The sequence below is a fragment of the Halichondria panicea genome, chromosome 1 (assembly GCF_963675165.1).
Source record: "Halichondria panicea chromosome 1, odHalPani1.1, whole genome shotgun sequence".
Classification (NCBI taxonomy): Eukaryota; Metazoa; Porifera; class Demospongiae; order Suberitida; family Halichondriidae; genus Halichondria; species Halichondria panicea.
In genome coordinates, this window is record NC_087377.1 from 568,164 (window position 1) to 587,500 (window position 19,337).

At 41.0% G+C, this 19,337-nt stretch overlaps 2 protein-coding genes across 8 annotated transcripts in view; both read right to left on the reverse strand.

The window, feature by feature from the left end:
• LOC135350490 (uncharacterized) overlaps nucleotides 1-19,337 on the reverse strand; it is a 116,442-nt gene that overhangs the window by 90,079 nt on the left and 7,026 nt on the right. The gene's annotated exons all lie outside the window — the stretch shown is intronic.
• Nucleotides 13,848-19,337, reverse strand: part of LOC135352483 (uncharacterized) — a 7,617-nt gene continuing 2,127 nt past the window's right edge. Inside the window, exons 2-7 of the mRNA XM_064551664.1 lie at nucleotides 15,953-18,100; nucleotides 15,628-15,723; nucleotides 15,110-15,428; nucleotides 14,576-14,954; nucleotides 14,302-14,358; nucleotides 13,848-13,996 (exon numbers count right to left, since the gene is read on the reverse strand). Coding sequence (XP_064407734.1) covers nucleotides 14,912-14,954; nucleotides 15,110-15,428; nucleotides 15,628-15,723; nucleotides 15,953-18,056 — 2,562 coding nt within the window. The 5' untranslated portion in view covers nucleotides 18,057-18,100 and the 3' untranslated portion in view covers nucleotides 13,848-13,996; nucleotides 14,302-14,358; nucleotides 14,576-14,911. The remainder of the gene's footprint in view (nucleotides 13,997-14,301; nucleotides 14,359-14,575; nucleotides 14,955-15,109; nucleotides 15,429-15,627; nucleotides 15,724-15,952; nucleotides 18,101-19,337) is intronic.

Below are 19,337 nucleotides of genomic sequence, written 5' to 3' on the forward strand. Positions count from 1 at the left end.
AGTGGGTTCAATTCACTAGCAATAGTTTTACGTTCCCGTGAGTGGGTTCAATTCACTAGCAATAGTTTTACGTTCCCGTGAGTGGGTTCAATTCACTAGCAATAGTTTTGCGTTCCCTGAGTGGGTTCAATTCACTAGCAATAGTTTTGCGTTCCCGTGAGTGGGTTCAATTCACTAGCAATAGTTTTGCGTTCCCGTGAGTGGGTTCAATTCACTAGCAATAGTTTTACTTTCCCGTTAGTGGGTTCAATTCACTAGCAATAGTTTTACGTTCCCGTGAGTGGGTTCAATTCACTAGCAATAGTTTTACGTTCCCGTGAGTGGGTTCAATTCACTAGCAATAGTTTTACGTTCCCGTGAGTGGGTTCAATTCACTAGCAATAGTTTTACGTTCCCGTGAGTGGGTTCAATTCACTAGCAATAGTTTTGCGTTCCCTGAGTGGGTTCAATTCACTAGCAATAGTTTTGCGTTCCCGTGAGTGGGTTCAATTCACTAGCAATAGTTTTGCGTTCCCGTGAGTGGGTTCAATTCACTAGCAATAGTTTTACGTTCCCGTGAGTGGGTTCAATTCACTAGCAATAGTTTTGCGTTCCCTGAGTGGGTTCAATTCACTAGCAATAGTTTTGCGTTCCCGTGAGTGGGTTCAATTCACTAGCAATAGTTTTGCGTTCCCGTGAGTGGGTTCAATTCACTAGCAATAGTTTTACGTTCCCGTGAGTGGGTTCAATTCACTAGCAATAGTTTTACTTTCCCGTGAGTGGGTTCAATTCACTAGCAATAGTTTTACGTTCCCGTGAGTGGGTTCAATTCACTAGCAATAGTTTTGCGTTCCCTGAGTGGGTTCAATTCACTAGCAATAGTTTTGCGTTCCCTGAGTGGGTTCAATTCACTAGCAATAGTTTTGCGTTCCCGTGAGTGGGTTCAATTCACTAGCAATAGTTTTGCGTTCCCGTGAGTGGGTTCAATTCACTAGCAATAGTTTTACGTTCCCGTGAGTGGGTTCAATTCACTAGCAATAGTTTTACTTTCCCGTGAGTGGGTTCAATTCACTAGCAATAGTTTTACGTTCCCGTGAGTGGGTTCAATTCACTAGCAATAGTTTTACGTTCCCGTGAGTGGGTTCAATTCACTAGCAATAGTTTTACGTTCCCGTGAGTGGGTTCAATTCACTAGCAATAGTTTTGCGTTCCCGTGAGTGGGTTCAATTCACTAGCAATAGTTTTGCGTTCTTGTGAGTGGGTTCAATTCACTAGCAATAGTTTTGCGTTCCCGTGAGTGGGTTCAATTCACTAGCAATAGTTTTACGTTCCCGTGAGTGGGTTCAATTCACTAGCAATAGTTTTAAGTTGCCGTGAGTGGGTTCAATTCACTAGCAATAGTTTTAAGTTGCGGTGAGTGCATGGGTTCATTTCACTAGCAATAGTTTTACGTTCCCGTGAGTGGGTTCAATTCACTAGCAATAGTTTTACGTTCCCTTGAGTGGATTCAATTCACTAGCAATAGTTTTGCTTTCCCGTGAGTGGGTTCAATTCACTAGCAATAGTTTTGCGTTCCCGTGTGTGGGTTCAATTCACTAGCAATAGTTTTGCGTTCCCGTGAGTGGGTTCAATTCACTAGCAATAGTTTTACGTTCCCGTGAGTGCATGGGTTCAATTCACTAGCAATAGTTTTACGTTCCCGTGAGTGGGTTCAATTCACTAGCAATAGTTTTGCGTTCTTGTGAGTGGGTTCAATTCACTAGCAATAGTTTTGCGTTCCCGTGAGTGGGTTCAATTCACTAGCAATAGTTTTACGTTCCCGTGAGTGGGTTCAATTCACTACCAATAGTTTTACGTTCCCTTGAGTGGATTCAATTCACTAGCAATAGTTTTGCTTTCCCGTGAGTGGGTTCAATTCACTAGCAATAGTTTTGCGTTCCCGTGAGTGGGTTCAATTCACTAGCAATAGTTTTGCGTTCCCGTGAGTGGGTTCAATTCACTAGCAATAGTTTTACGTTCCAGTGAGTGGGTTCAATTCACTAGCAATAGTTTTACGTTCCCGTGAGTGGGTTCACTTCACTAGCAATAGTTTTGCGGTCTTGTGAGTGGGTTCAATTCACTAGCAATAGTTTTGCGTTCCCGTGAGTGGGTTCAATTCACTAGCAATAGTTTTACGTTCCCGTGAGTGGGTTCAATTCACTAGCAATAGTTTTACGTTCCCGTGAGTGGGTTCAATTCACTAGCAATAGTTTTACGTTCCCGTGAGTGGGTTCAATTCACTAGCAATAGTTTTGCGTTCCCTGAGTGGGTTCAATTCACTAGCAATAGTTTTGCGTTCCCGTGAGTGGGTTCAATTCACTAGCAATAGTTTTGCGTTCCCGTGAGTGGGTTCAATTCACTAGCAATAGTTTTACTTTCCCGTTAGTGGGTTCAATTCACTAGCAATAGTTTTACGTTCCCGTGAGTGGGTTCAATTCACTAGCAATAGTTTTACGTTCCCGTGAGTGGGTTCAATTCACTAGCAATAGTTTTACGTTCCCGTGAGTGGGTTCAATTCACTAGCAATAGTTTTACGTTCCCGTGAGTGGGTTCAATTCACTAGCAATAGTTTTGCGTTCCCTGAGTGGGTTCAATTCACTAGCAATAGTTTTGCGTTCCCGTGAGTGGGTTCAATTCACTAGCAATAGTTTTGCGTTCCCGTGAGTGGGTTCAATTCACTAGCAATAGTTTTACTTTCCCGTGAGTGGGTTCAATTCACTAGCAATAGTTTTACGTTCCCGTGAGTGGGTTCAATTCACTAGCAATAGTTTTACGTTCCCGTGAGTGGGTTCAATTCACTAGCAATAGTTTTGCGTTCTTGTGAGTGGGTTCAATTCACTAGCAATAGTTTTGCGTTCCCGTGAGTGGGTTCAATTCACTAGCAATAGTTTTACGTTCCCGTGAGTGGGTTCAATTCACTAGCATTAGTTTTAAGTTGCCGTGAGTGGGTTCAATTCACTAGCAATAGTTTTAAGTTGCGGTGAGTGCATGGGTTCATTTCACTAGCAATAGTTTTACGTTCCCGTGAGTGGGTTCAATTCACTAGCAATAGTTTTACGTTCCCTTGAGTGGATTCAATTCACTAGCAATAGTTTTGCTTTCCCGTGAGTGGGTTCAATTCACTAGCAATAGTTTTGCGTTCCCGTGAGTGGGTTCAATTCACTAGCAATAGTTTTGCGTTCCCGTGAGTGGGTTCAATTCACTAGCAATAGTTTTACGTTCCCGTGAGTGGGTTCAATTCACTAGCAATAGTTTTACGTTCCCGTGAGTGGGTTCAATTCACTAGCAATAGTTTTGCGTTCTTGTGAGTGGGTTCAATTCACTAGCAATAGTTTTGCGTTCCCGTGAGTGGGTTCAATTCACTAGCAATAGTTTTACGTTCCCGTGAGTGGGTTCAATTCACTAGCAATAGTTTTAAGTTGCCGTGAGTGGGTTCAATTCACTAGCAATAGTTTTAAGTTGCGGTGAGTGCATGGGTTCATTTCACTAGCAATAGTTTTACGTTCCCGTGAGTGGGTTCAATTCACTAGCAATAGTTTTACGTTCCCTTGAGTGGATTCAATTCACTAGCAATAGTTTTGTTTTCCCGTGAGTGGGTTCAATTCACTAGCAATAGTTTTGCGTTCCCGTGAGTGGGTTCAATTCACTAGCAATAGTTTTGCGTTCCCGTGAGTGGGTTCAATTCACTAGCAATAGTTTTACGTTCCCGTGAGTGGGTTCAATTCACTAGCAATAGTTTTAAGTTGCCGTGAGTGGGTTCAATTCACTAGCAATAGTTTTGCGTTCCCGTGAGTGGGTTCAATTCACTAGCAATAGTTTTGCGTTCCCGTGAGTGGGTTCAATTCACTAGCAATAGTTTTACGTTCCCGTGAGTGGGTTCAATTCACTAGCAATAGTTTTACTTTCCCGTGAGTGGGTTCAATTCACTAGCAATAGTTTTACGTTCCCGTGAGTGGGTTCAATTCACTAGCAATAGTTTTACTTTCCTGTGAGTGGGTTCAATTCACTAGCAATAGTTTTACGTTCCCGTGAGTGGGTTCAATTCACTAGCAATAGTTTTAAGTTGCCGTGAGTGGGTTCAATTCACTAGCAAAAGTTTAAAGTTGCCGTGAGTGCATGGGTTCACTTCACTAGCAATAGTTTTACGTTCCCGTGAGTTGGTTCAATTCACTAGCAATAGTTTTGCGTTCCCGTGAGTGGGTTCAATTCACTAGCAATAGTTTTGCGTTCCCGTGAGTGGGTTCAATTGACTAGCAATACTTTTACGTTCCCGTGAGTGGGTTCAATTCACTAGCAATAGTTTTGCTTTCCCGTGAGTGGGTTCAATTCACTAGCAATAGTTTTGCGTTCCCGTGAGTGGGTTCAATTCACTAGCAATAGTTTTGCGTTCCCGTGAGTGGGTTCAATTCACTAGCAATAGTTTTACGTTCCCGTGAGTGGGTTCAATTCACTAGCAATAGTTTTACGTTCCCGTGAGTGGGTTCAATTCACTAGCAATAGTTTTGCGTTCTTGTGAGTGGGTTCAATTCACTAGCAATAGTTTTGCGTTCCCGTGAGTGGGTTCAATTCACTAGCAATAGTTTTACGTTCCCGTGAGTGGGTTCAATTCACTAGCAATAGTTTTAAGTTGCCGTGAGTGGGTTCAATTCACTAGCAATAGTTTTAAGTTGCGGTGAGTGCATGGGTTCATTTCACTAGCAATAGTTTTACGTTCCCGTGAGTGGGTTCAATTCACTAGCAATAGTTTTACGTTCCCTTGAGTGGATTCAATTCACTAGCAATAGTTTTGCTTTCCCGTGAGTGGGTTCAATTCACTAGCAATAGTTTTGCGTTCCCGTGAGTGGGTTCAATTCACTAGCAATAGTTTTGCGTTCCCGTGAGTGGGTTCAATTCACTAGCAATAGTTTTACGTTCCCGTGAGTGGGTTCAATTCACTAGCAATAGTTTTAAGTTGCCGTGAGTGGGTTCAATTCACTAGCAATAGTTTTGCGTTCCCGTGAGTGGGTTCAATTCACTAGCAATAGTTTTGCGTTCCCGTGAGTGGGTTCAATTCACTAGCAATAGTTTTACGTTCCCGTGAGTGGGTTCAATTCACTAGCAATAGTTTTACTTTCCCGTGAGTGGGTTCAATTCACTAGCAATAGTTTTACGTTCCCGTGAGTGGGTTCAATTCACTAGCAATAGTTTTGCGTTCCCGTGAGTGGGTTCAATTCACTAGCAATAGTTTTACGTTCCCGTGAGTGGGTTCAATTCACTAGCAATAGTTTTAAGTTGCCGTGAGTGGGTTCAATTCACTAGCAATAGTTTTAAGTTGCGGTGAGTGCATGGGTTCATTTCACTAGCAATAGTTTTACGTTCCCGTGAGTGGGTTCAATTCACTAGCAATAGTTTTACGTTCCCTTGAGTGGATTCAATTCACTAGCAATAGTTTTGCTTTCCCGTGAGTGGGTTCAATTCACTAGCAATAGTTTTGCGTTCCCGTGTGTGGGTTCAATTCACTAGCAATAGTTTTGCGTTCCCGTGAGTGGGTTCAATTCACTAGCAATAGTTTTACGTTCCCGTGAGTGCATGGGTTCAATTCACTAGCAATAGTTTTACGTTCCCGTGAGTGGGTTCAATTCACTAGCAATAGTTTTGCGTTCTTGTGAGTGGGTTCAATTCACTAGCAATAGTTTTGCGTTCCCGTGAGTGGGTTCAATTCACTAGCAATAGTTTTACGTTCCCGTGAGTGGGTTCAATTCACTACCAATAGTTTTACGTTCCCTTGAGTGGATTCAATTCACTAGCAATAGTTTTGCTTTCCCGTGAGTGGGTTCAATTCACTAGCAATAGTTTTGCGTTCCCGTGAGTGGGTTCAATTCACTAGCAATAGTTTTGCGTTCCCGTGAGTGGGTTCAATTCACTAGCAATAGTTTTACGTTCCAGTGAGTGGGTTCAATTCACTAGCAATAGTTTTACGTTCCCGTGAGTGGGTTCACTTCACTAGCAATAGTTTTGCGGTCTTGTGAGTGGGTTCAATTCACTAGCAATAGTTTTGCGTTCCCATGAGTGGGTTCAATTCACTAGCAATAGTTTTACGTTCCCGTGAGTGGGTTCAATTCACTAGCAATAGTTTTACGTTCCCGTGAGTGGGTTCAATTCACTAGCAATAGTTTTACGTTCCCGTGAGTGGGTTCAATTCACTAGCAATAGTTTTGCGTTCCCTGAGTGGGTTCAATTCACTAGCAATAGTTTTGCGTTCCCGTGAGTGGGTTCAATTCACTAGCAATAGTTTTGCGTTCCCGTGAGTGGGTTCAATTCACTAGCAATAGTTTTACTTTCCCGTTAGTGGGTTCAATTCACTAGCAATAGTTTTACGTTCCCGTGAGTGGGTTCAATTCACTAGCAATAGTTTTACGTTCCCGTGAGTGGGTTCAATTCACTAGCAATAGTTTTACGTTCCCGTGAGTGGGTTCAATTCACTAGCAATAGTTTTACGTTCCCGTGAGTGGGTTCAATTCACTAGCAATAGTTTTGCGTTCCCTGAGTGGGTTCAATTCACTAGCAATAGTTTTGCGTTCCCGTGAGTGGGTTCAATTCACTAGCAATAGTTTTGCGTTCCCGTGAGTGGGTTCAATTCACTAGCAATAGTTTTACTTTCCCGTGAGTGGGTTCAATTCACTAGCAATAGTTTTACGTTCCCGTGAGTGGGTTCAATTCACTAGCAATAGTTTTACGTTCCCGTGAGTGGGTTCAATTCACTAGCAATAGTTTTGCGTTCTTGTGAGTGGGTTCAATTCACTAGCAATAGTTTTGCGTTCCCGTGAGTGGGTTCAATTCACTAGCAATAGTTTTACGTTCCCGTGAGTGGGTTCAATTCACTAGCATTAGTTTTAAGTTGCCGTGAGTGGGTTCAATTCACTAGCAATAGTTTTAAGTTGCGGTGAGTGCATGGGTTCATTTCACTAGCAATAGTTTTACGTTCCCGTGAGTGGGTTCAATTCACTAGCAATAGTTTTACGTTCCCTTGAGTGGATTCAATTCACTAGCAATAGTTTTGCTTTCCCGTGAGTGGGTTCAATTCACTAGCAATAGTTTTGCGTTCCCGTGAGTGGGTTCAATTCACTAGCAATAGTTTTGCGTTCCCGTGAGTGGGTTCAATTCACTAGCAATAGTTTTACGTTCCCGTGAGTGGGTTCAATTCACTAGCAATAGTTTTACGTTCCCGTGAGTGGGTTCAATTCACTAGCAATAGTTTTGCGTTCTTGTGAGTGGGTTCAATTCACTAGCAATAGTTTTGCGTTCCCGTGAGTGGGTTCAATTCACTAGCAATAGTTTTACGTTCCCGTGAGTGGGTTCAATTCACTAGCAATAGTTTTAAGTTGCCGTGAGTGGGTTCAATTCACTAGCAATAGTTTTAAGTTGCGGTGAGTGCATGGGTTCATTTCACTAGCAATAGTTTTACGTTCCCGTGAGTGGGTTCAATTCACTAGCAATAGTTTTACGTTCCCTTGAGTGGATTCAATTCACTAGCAATAGTTTTGTTTTCCCGTGAGTGGGTTCAATTCACTAGCAATAGTTTTGCGTTCCCGTGAGTGGGTTCAATTCACTAGCAATAGTTTTGCGTTCCCGTGAGTGGGTTCAATTCACTAGCAATAGTTTTACGTTCCCGTGAGTGGGTTCAATTCACTAGCAATAGTTTTAAGTTGCCGTGAGTGGGTTCAATTCACTAGCAATAGTTTTGCGTTCCCGTGAGTGGGTTCAATTCACTAGCAATAGTTTTGCGTTCCCGTGAGTGGGTTCAATTCACTAGCAATAGTTTTACGTTCCCGTGAGTGGGTTCAATTCACTAGCAATAGTTTTACTTTCCCGTGAGTGGGTTCAATTCACTAGCAATAGTTTTACGTTCCCGTGAGTGGGTTCAATTCACTAGCAATAGTTTTACTTTCCTGTGAGTGGGTTCAATTCACTAGCAATAGTTTTACGTTCCCGTGAGTGGGTTCAATTCACTAGCAATAGTTTTAAGTTGCCGTGAGTGGGTTCAATTCACTAGCAAAAGTTTAAAGTTGCCGTGAGTGCATGGGTTCACTTCACTAGCAATAGTTTTACGTTCCCGTGAGTTGGTTCAATTCACTAGCAATAGTTTTGCGTTCCCGTGAGTGGGTTCAATTCACTAGCAATAGTTTTGCGTTCCCGTGAGTGGGTTCAATTGACTAGCAATACTTTTACGTTCCCGTGAGTGGGTTCAATTCACTAGCAATAGTTTTACGTTCCCGTGAGTGGGTTCAATTAACTAGCAATAGTTTTACGTTCCCGTGAGTGGGTTCAATTCACTAGCAATAGTTTTACTTTCCCGTGAGTGGGTTCAATTCACTAGCAATAGTTTTACGTTCCCGTGAGTGGGTTCAATTCACTAGCAATAGTTTTAAGTTGCCGTGAGTGGGTTCAATTCACTAGCAATAGTTTTAAGTTGCCGTGAGTGCATGGGTTCACTTCACTAGCAATAGTTTTGCGTTCCCGTGAGTGGGTTCAATTCACTAGCAATAGTTTTGCGTTCCCGTGAGTGGGTTCAATTCACTAGCAATAGTTTTACGTTCCCGTGAGTGGGTTCAATTCACTAGCAATAGTTTTACTTTCCCGTGAGTGGGTTCAATTCACTAGCAATAGTTTTACGTTCCCGTGAGTGGGTTCAATTCACTAGCAATAGTTTTACTTTTTTGTGAGTGGGTTCAATTCACTAGCAATAGTTTTACGTTCCCGTGAGTGGGTTCAATTCACTAGCAATAGTTTTGCGTTCTTGTGAGTGGGTTCAATTCACTAGCAATAGTTTTGCGTTCCCGTTGGTGGGTTCAATTCACTAGCAATAGTTTTACGTTCCCGTGAGTGGGTTCAATTCACTAGCAATAGTTTTAAGTTGCCGTGAGTGGGTTCAATTCACTAGCAATAGTTTTAAGTTGCCGTGAGTGCATGGGTTCACTTCACTAGCAATAGTTTTACGTTCCCGTGAGTGGGTTCAATTCACTAGCAATGGTTTTACGTTCCCTTGAGTGGGTTCAATTCACTAGCAATAGTTTTGCGTTCCCGTGAGTGGGTTCAATTCACTAGCAATAGTTTTGCGTTCCCGTGAGTGGGTTCAATTCACTAGCAATAGTTTTACGTTCCCGTGAGTGGGTTCAATTCACTAGCAATAGTTTTAAGTTGCCGTGAGTGGGTTCAATTCACTAGCAATAGTTTTACGTTCCCTTGAGTGGGTTCAATTCACTAGCAATAGTTTTACTTTCCCTTGAGTGGGTTCAATTCACTAGCAATAGTTTTAAGTTGCCGTGAGTGCATGGGTTCACTTCACTAGCAATAGTTTTGCGTTCCCTTGAGTGGGTTCAATTCACTAGCAATAGTTTTAAGTTGCCGTGAGTGCATGGGTTCAATTCACTAGCAATAGTTTTACTTCCCCTTGAGTGGGTTCAATTCACTAGCAATAGTTTTACGTTCCCGTGAGTGGGTTCAATTCACTAGCAACAGTTTTACTTTCCCTTGAGTGGGTTCAATTCACTAGCAATAGTTTTAAGTTGCCGTGAGTGCATGGGTTCACTTCACTAGCAATAGTTTTACGTTCCCGTGAGTGGGTTCAATTCACTAGCAATAGTTTTACGTTCCCGTGAGTGGGTTCAATTCACTAGCAATAGTTTTAAGTTGCCGTGAGTGGGTTCAATTCACTAGCAATAGTTTTAAGTTGCCGTGAGTGCATGGGTTCACTTCACTAGCAATAGTTTTACGTTCCCGTGAGTGGGTTCAATTCACTAGCAATAGTTTTACGTTCCCTTGAGTGGGTTCAATTCACTAGCAATAGTTTTGCGTTCCCGTGAGTGGGTTCAATTCACTAGCAATAGTTTTGCGTTCCCGTGAGTGGGTTCAATTCACTAGCAATAGTTTTACGTTCCCGTGAGTGGGTTCAATTCACTAGCAATAATTTTATGTTCCCGTGAGTGCATGGGTTCAATTCACTAGCAATAGTTTTACGTTCCCGTGAGTGGGTTCAATTCACTAGCAATAGTTTTACGTTCCCGTGAGTGGGTTCAATTCACTAGCAATAGTTTTACGTTCCCGTGAGTGGGTTCAATTCACTAGCAATAGTTTTGCGTTCCCGTGAGTGGGTTCAATTCACTAGCAATAGTTTTGGTTTTTGCGCTGTACTCCCCCCTTGCATGTGTGACTGTTTTTTGTAGTTTGTGTTTTTTGCGCTGTGCTCCTCCCTTGCAGGTGTGACTGTGTTTTGTAGTTTGTGCTTTTTGCGCTGTACTCCCCACACTCACACACACACACACACAGTGAAGGAGCCTCCATCACAACGCCAGCGATATTTCCATAGTCATGATGAGGTACGCTAGTGGGTGTGGTCTCAGCTTGTGTGTGGGTGTGTGTGTGTAACTGTACATTATGCTGCATGTGAAATTGTCGTGTACTATAATTTTATAAAATACGACCACTTTCCCTCATCCCCCATTTCTCTGTAGACACGCTGTTTCTTATAATCATGGACACTGATGGGATAAGTTGAAGATAATTATTGTCAAGAAAGTAAACACAAGCCCGGCCCGTTACCAAGGAAACATGACAACATTGATCATCATTGAAATTTTTAGCCTATGCAGTCATAAAAATTAATATTATTGTATTTTTTAATCTCTACTGCTAAAAATTAATTATGACCAAGAGTGCATGCGCTCTTGTTATGACATAATAATAATTATTACAATAAAAGTGGTAAAGATCATTAACTATATAAGTAAGTAAGAATTATGTGTATTTTATAAACCTTACAGTCCCCATGAGAACCCGTGTCCTCTCACGAGATCTGATCTACTAGCCACACCCTTAACCACTAGGCCACACCCATTCTTCACCAATCTGTGTATTATCAGGAGCTCATAAATAAGTTTAATTTTGATGACGGCTCTCTTCTGATGCTACACAGTTACAATACATTTATCATTGATAACATAGCTGGCATGTGCAATTGTGTGGACAGACATTGACTCAACAAAGCATTCACATCAGGTATAATTATGGTGGATAGAGTGCTAGTAGTCACCACACAAACACTTGTAAATGATAAAGAACAAAAAATAAATACCAGCAGTCACAGTTTATAATGGCTAGAGGATATTGTCAGGCTAGAGTCACTTGCAATCTTCCCTTGAGATCCTCAGCAATGTCAGCTCTACTGATAACGGGAGACTCTAGAGATGTCAACAAGTCCTCCAGTTGTGGACCACCTTGCAACCACTCTACGAGCATGTGTGTGAAACACTTGGTGACACTGTTGGGTATTCTGGCATTCTCCTCTGCTATCACCTGCAGTGTACATTGTTATTATAATGACATCATTCTGCACTATCCAAGTTCTACGGTTAGCGATGTCAGACCGATTTTCATTTTTGCTATTTCTAACTCCTATGTATTACTATCTCTTTTGAACACTCTAGGCAAACCAGAAAACTTTATTGCACTGGATTTGTTCAAGCGAATGCAGAGATACAGCTTTTTGAAGAACACTAGTCAGGGAAAAATTTGTACAAAAATTTACTGCATTTTAATGTACTTGGGCGGGACTTATGAAATTTGTTGTTAATACCAGAAATGATCTTAAAGTATCATAATCTGCTGAACTGCTTGGTCTATTCTCTTTTAAAAAAGTATGAAATGGACACTCAGGACTCAGGAGTTAATATTGTAACCATTTGATATCTATTTTATGAAGTTTATAATGTTTCTGTAATGTATATCTTTATGATGTCCCTATAATAGTATGATGTCTCCTGCTTCAGAGAGTTCTTTTGGATTTAAAGTAACCATGCTATCTTTTCAGTATATTGTATCATGTTTCAGAACTCTCATCAATGTCCACCTTACGCTTGTATCTGTTTCTTGATCTTTATAAGCAACTTTTCTGTCAATTTCATTTGATTCGTTTTTAGTGTGATGTAGATTTAAGGCCATACAACTATAAATCTATGATACAACTCTGTTGACAGCTTCTATATACAGTAGATTACTCTTGTCTTTTTTGTGTGCAAATTGAATCAGTTCTTGCAATTTAATAGTTTTGGTAGATTACATTGTTGTCCCTGGAATTCTCTCCAGTCTTTCTTGTTTCTTTTCAACAGAGGCTTTCAGATTGCTTCAATAATTACTTTCAGTAACTTCTAAGAAATAAATACATCTATTGGTACACTTGGCTTGATTTTACTGCATTTCTATTCTCAGCTCCACCCATCTATCCATGCAATAAAAAATTATGTGATTCCGCAAGAAATAAAAGCTTATTGTAGCAACTTTTTGCATACTCTGGAGAGAGTTAGAGATGAAAGACATGCTCACTTGTGTTTTTGTTCATTTTCATGTTTGGTTGCCAAAAATAATGATGATCACCTTTGAGAAAAAATCACACACAAAACAAGCAATAAATGCTAAAATCATAAAAAACTGTTATAAAAATCAAATTCTACGCTATTTTTTACCCCTGGGAACAGCTGTTGTTTGCTAGACTCTTCCAGGGCTTGCGGAAAGCCCTTCTTGGTCACTCACTTTCTGGTCCCGTTTTTGAATTACTGTACGAAAATACCCCCACGCACTACTTCTGGTCTGACATCTCTACTACGGTATTATCGGCGAATCATGTCAAGTTGTTGAAGGAGTTCAGTTGCCAACCAATTGCAACTAACATGCAATATACAGCCACCCACACAACTAAAGAAACAAAACTACTAACAGGGTTTTCGGGATTTCCTACCCCCAGCCAAAATATCCCCCCCCCCTAAAATCTGAATAATTATTCATAATAAAAATGTATGCCTCGAGGCGTAGCCGCACGAGGGATACGGCAAGCTGACTGTGTGTGTCTGTTCCAGCTGTAACTGCTCAACGGTTGTAATACGACGAAAGCTAACAGCTTGTAGCTATAGGCTTCTAGCCACGTTCTCTTGGATTTTGATTCCTGGATTAGCAAACTAAAGCTTCTTTCTCCAGTTATGGCTAGTTCGACTCACATTGAAGGCTGTTGCAGTCTCTTTCATAGCATCATCTGTCCCCACAAACTTTCTATTCAACATGAGTTAGCCTTGCACTAAAGCTCTAGCTTTTTGTTAGCTACAATACTCAGAAAATATATGTTAAAACAGCTAGCTAGCAGTAGCCATTATTTTTGTGAAATTGATCTCTTTGGACACCCCCTTTAATTATTCCTGTGGATGTAATGCGCATGCGCTCTCATTCCCCATGTGTGAGAAAATAATATCCAAGATCCAGATCCTCCTGGCAGAATCATCTTTGTCTTGAAGGCCTGGTAAGCCACAAAACACTACCATTAACAATATAGATAACAATATGCATGTACACAAGTCTTTTTTCTCAATAGATATTATAATACACTGAACTGATCTTGGAAGAATCAATTTTCTTCTTTCTTGAGGTCCTGAACAACAATAGATGCATGTAAATAAGTCTTTTCTTCTCAGTGAGTTAATATAGATAAGCTAACTTTAATATAAATTCATTATAGAAACTACTATAACACTAATACTTTTTGAGCAAAAGCATAACATGGCGAGAGGCATTAGCAAGCGCACGCTTGCAACACTCGTTTATTATAGGCTTAACAAGGCTTAACATAATTATGCGTAAAGCTGGCTACATTTCACTAGGATGTGTGCGTGTGGGTGTGGTCTCACCTCTCAAGTTGTGCAGGTCTTGTGTGTAGGGAGAGTCTTCAGGAATGCTGTACTGAGCACTGACAATGGATAGAGGGTTGTCACCAAATGGAGTATCCATGAAGCACAGCTTGAACAGTAGTACTCCCAGTGCCTGTGTGTGGGCGTATAGTCACCCTCAGGGGTAGGCAGTAGAGTGGTCCCAAGCTGGCAGTCCATCCACCAATATCACGTTGATACTGCCCTTGTCATCAGTGACATTGAACACCTCTTCCCCCAGCGTAACATAGAGGCTGTGAGGACCATATAGATGAGAGGAGGGAAGTTAGCTGTATAGGTTAAAGTTGACAGTTAGCAATAAGCATACACAAGTGGACTATTAGTAGAGAGTAAGTGGTGGTCTTAATTACATTAGAGGGGGCGGTACCTTGACCTTGTATAAGCCCAGGCTATAGTTATTATACACGTACTTGTATTATAGCCGACAATAACACACATGATTATACGTATCTTCACAGCCCAACACTGCGTATACACTCTACATATATGGAAAACATAACAAACATGCAAGCCTCTTATCAAACTTTATATTTCTCACAAGTTATGATGCAGGATGATGCTGCCCACCCCCTCACTCAGGGGTACCTGTGTAGGGCTGAGGAATTGATGGACACAATAATTATGGAGACAATAGACTACCATCATGCACGCAGGTACACTACCACCCACTCCACTTATCACACACCACACACATACACACTCCATTAGTATGAGTAGGCAATGGAGGACCATACATTACAACAAAGGGAGCTAGAGAGCTAGTCTATAGATAGAGTATCTGGGTCCACTCAATAAGACCTGACACTACTCACCTATAGCATTGTCCAGCTCCCTCTGCAGACTAGCCACCATATCCACTAATACTGGACTGCTTGCTCCTCCAGCTCATGCCTGCAGACACTATTAAACTCTAGCTCTAGCTCTCTCTCTGATCATGAGGAGGCCATGTGGGTAACAAGAAACTGCAACTGAAGTGATCCTTACCCAACAAGAATGGTAAAGGGTCAATAAACTAGAAAGCTGGAAATGATTATAAACTTCAAAAATAGAAGGTGGTATAATCAAACACAGAACACAGAGCATTATAATAGTCAGTACTTATAGTCAACACAGAGTCAGTTCTTTACTTGACATTCTTGCATGCTTCTTTACTTGACATCTTTATTCGTCCCTTTCAAGCAACTCCAGTATCTGTATGAAAGCATGAGCACAGTACAATCAACCAAAGCTATAGAGAACAAAACATAAGATTCGACTACAATTAGATTACAAACACACGTACCTTGTCAGGTTCTCATGATCAATTGGTGGCACTATGAGCAACTGCAGTTGCTGTCCTCACATACTTGTCTTCAATTTCCTCGGCTACATCGTTACGCTCAACAGTAGGCCTCCTTAGACATTCACATATGTAAGGCCATGTCATCGGATGCTCTGGATCAGTGACTTCAAGACGTTTGGCTACCACCTTCATTAGGCGGCGATCGTTATCTTGGTATCGATCTTGAATATTCTCCATCACGTAATAGTTCACCCCGAGGGCCAGTCCAAGGTTGAACCAATTATAGCTGGCAGTTTTCAGACTCTCACAAATTGTATTAATATCCGCTCCAGTTAGAACAATCGGCTGGTCTCCATTACTGGTATCCTTCTCTGATGATGGTCCTGTACACACGATGATTAATGATTAATACTCAAACGCTACCTAGAACTGCAAGATAAAACGAAGCACCCAAAGAGAAATTGGCCAATCATGTGTACTAAGTCCCTTTTCTTTGGGCCATACAGTACAAAATATGCTTGACGCAGTAGTTAAAACAAACAGTCTAGTACAAATAAATGTTCTGCTGTCTATAGATCATACCTTGTAGAGTGACATCATTCTTCGGACATTTTGACAGAGTTACAACGTTTTCATCTGATCCTGATAATGTTCTGCGTTGGCTTGAGGCTGGAGGATCTGTACGTGTGTTGAAAACAGACATTCCATAGAAATTATTACCTGAACTGAGCTGACTACTATACCATGCATATTATTATACGTCATCCTAATATTATTAATAGCATGGCTGAGTACACATTGCAACTTTCTATGTGCGTAATTGAGAGACGATGCATAAATTATATTATACAGGTATTTAGGACTGTTGGGTTAGAGCATTTATGAATAACCTCAAGCATGGTCTCACCTCCTAGCTTAGTACAAGCAGAGAGCCAATCTTTATGGCCATCTTCCAAATTATACGTCATCCTATTGCGTTGAGTACACCTCATAGAAGTGCCCTTAGCCAGAACACGAGCTGGGTGGTGGGGCACTTGGGGACTTGCACTTGCTTCAGTAGTCGAGGGCAATTTATGGGGACACAGAAATGCAACTTCAGGATCCTCATACGTGTATTTCAGGGCTTTGTAAGCTGATCGAAGACCAGAGTGAACGTTTTCATATATCAAAGACAGCATTTCTTTTCGATTATTACTGGAATGAATTTCGAGGAATGAAAACCCGTCAATTAGCGTAACAAAACAATCTTCCTCTCGATGAATGAATTGTACAAAGTTTCTACTCGGCGGGTGATCCTCCATTTCAATTTCCCATTCACATTCTTTAATCAGGTACACTTGTAGACAGCAAAACACTCCACAGCACTGCCAGTTGGTTTTAAAGTGTAAAACCAGTGGGACTAAACCGGTTTTAAGGAAATCAGCTCGTTTGGCATTGACTTGAGTTTTTGGGAGCAAGGATAGAAGTGATGGCATATAGAAACGCTTGTCTTGCCCTCGTGAGAATAAACGAAATGGAGTGGCTATCAGCAAGTGCTTGAATATTTCAATCAAATCGATGGGTGCAAAGAGTCCATCGATATAATGCTTTTCAAAATTCTTATCAGATAAAAGTTCAATCGTAATAATACCTTCATCGGTAAATTTTAACCAGTCTCCTAACCCGTGTATTGGAGTTTTACTTCCTCGCACGTATGCAGCATACTCGACAAGCTCTGTTACTTTATCGAGAAGCACTTGAGTATCACAGAATACCACATTTGGTAAAATGGCAGGATAATAGTGAAAGATGTGATGCTCATGGAAGAATTTCAAAGCTTCACAAAGTGCATCTTCGTGAAAATTATGTAGCGTTTTTGCAATTTCTACACATTCATTCTTGCTTAAAACCTTTCTGTTTTCATCGTTGGAAACCTTCTCGACAATAATTTCCAAAATAAACCACCAAAAAGGGACAAGGATTTCAATATTCAACTCTTGAGACAGTTTATGAACATATTCACGAATTGTCTTTGCCACTTCCTTACTGTCAGGATCGCAGTGTTTGCAATCTACAGGAAATATAATCTCTTTCGTTATACCCAAATTGAAAAACATAGTCAACTTCTTAATGCAGTCTTTCTCCGCAAAATTCAACAACGTTTTATTCTTGTCTGATAGTGTTTCCTCGCATTCAGATTGACGGTCTTTGTGAGTACCAATGCATACCAGCTTGCAGTTTTCACTGTGAGATTGAATTGACTGCACGAGATACTTGAAGTTATCCAACACTGAGAGATGTGACTTGAAAGCTTTACCAACTGGCTTATTGTCCTTGTAGTATTCAACCAGCGGATGATCGTCTAGGCAGTCAGAGAGACGAAGAATGTACAAAGCTACAGAAATCTTGGGCATGAAGAGTGGCAGTAGATTATGAAAGTGTGGTTGCCCACCGCTATCGATTATGTAGATCCAATGAGATCCAAACTTTTCTTGAACAGCAGTACGATCAGCATCAGAAAATCGCTGAATATTCGCCATTACATTTGAAACAGTGCTAAGAAATTTACTCTTTTTTCCTTCTTGCTTACTAGTTAAATTTTCTCCAGCTACTGATGGTTTAGTTGCTCTTGAAGTCGGAGGAGTTGCATCAACTGGCATATCGAATTCATTGCTAGGTTCAAGTTGCTTCATAGCAATGCTGACTTCTTGTGGGATAGCAGATGCTTTAGAGTTAGGATCTGAGCTGGTTACATGAGATTTAATAGCATCAGCAACAATGCGTTGTAGGTCATCACTAGATACTGGTTTCCATGTTCTAGAGGGATCTTCTTGAGCTTCCATTTTTATCTTTGTAGTGTCACGAATTTGTCGAATACATATCCTCTCTGCTGTGCTAGCTAATGGAGTGCTATTACGATCTACAGGAGGAGGCAGTCCCAGAAGGAGATGCTTAGTGGAGGTTTTACCAGTGCCCGCCATTCCAAAGAATAAGATATTAGTAGTGTTCACACGGACAAATCCAGCCTTCATGGCTTCATTAAGAGCTTGCTCAGACTTGGAGGATTCATTGAGGGCTGAAATAATAGGAATAATAATAGACTGAAACACAGATCTGCATGGTGATTGACGCGTACGTCCCTTGAAACAGTACCCAGTATATACGTATGCACAGTAACAGTCACAGTTCATATTCACTTTCAAAAAGAAGTCATCTATAATACCCTCTAGTTATCATCTTCTGCAATTAACCTCTACACATAATTATACCGTATATGCTCGATCAGAGGCCGCTCTCAATAGTATAGCCTCCTTTGCTAGCAAAATGAGTAGCCGCTCTCAAATAGTAGCCTCATGCATTTAGTGAACTTTGACTCTAGCATTTCTGGACGAGGCAGCCAAACAAAATATTAGTACTAGCAGCTAGCTACATGTACGTAGCTACTGGGTACAGGTAGCAGCTTGTTAGTGCTTCACAAAGACTTTCTCAGAGCAGAACTTTTGATAACAAAACCAGCAAAATGTATATAGCCGCAGCCTCTGATCAAGCATAATACGGTATGCAATAATTATTCACATTCCAAGGATCACAAACTAGCAAACTAAATGACCATCATCAACACCACACATCCACTGCATGACACGTTACGTGAAGTCTCAATTAATACCAGCTATATAGCTAGCGTACGTTGCATTTACACATGGCTTGACATAATGATAGCGCAGTTCATATTTATATTGAGGCATGACACACACATACAGAGACTTGATGCTGAGGATTAATATTTTGGGTGCAAAATGTTTTTATCATTGTAAAGTGAGGTATTACAATAATCGCAATCTGATTACCGTACATGCAGAGGGTAATTTTCATGGGGTAAATATTTCGTTGGCAAGCTGACCTCCACGAAAAAAATTTTACTCACGAAAATCACCGTTTTCCAAGTAAACGAATTTTTTACCTCACGAAAATTACCCGCTATATGGTAAGCATGAAAACAGTCTATGCACAACAGGTTGCCACGAAGCAACAAATTCACAACGGAGGCAGCACTAACCCTCAGGAATTCATACCACAAAATACCACAAATAAGTCAAAAGTGAGAGCAATGCCATCAATAGGGAGGTGGGTGGTGCTTTAACCGATTATGCGCCAATGACGCCTTTTGGTGTCATACGCAGCAATCCGGGTTTCCAGATAAACGAATTTTTTACCTCACGAAAATTACCCGCTATATATGGTAAGCACAAAAACAGTCCAGGTTGCCACGAAGCAACAAATTCACAATTACGGAGGAAGCACTATACAACCCT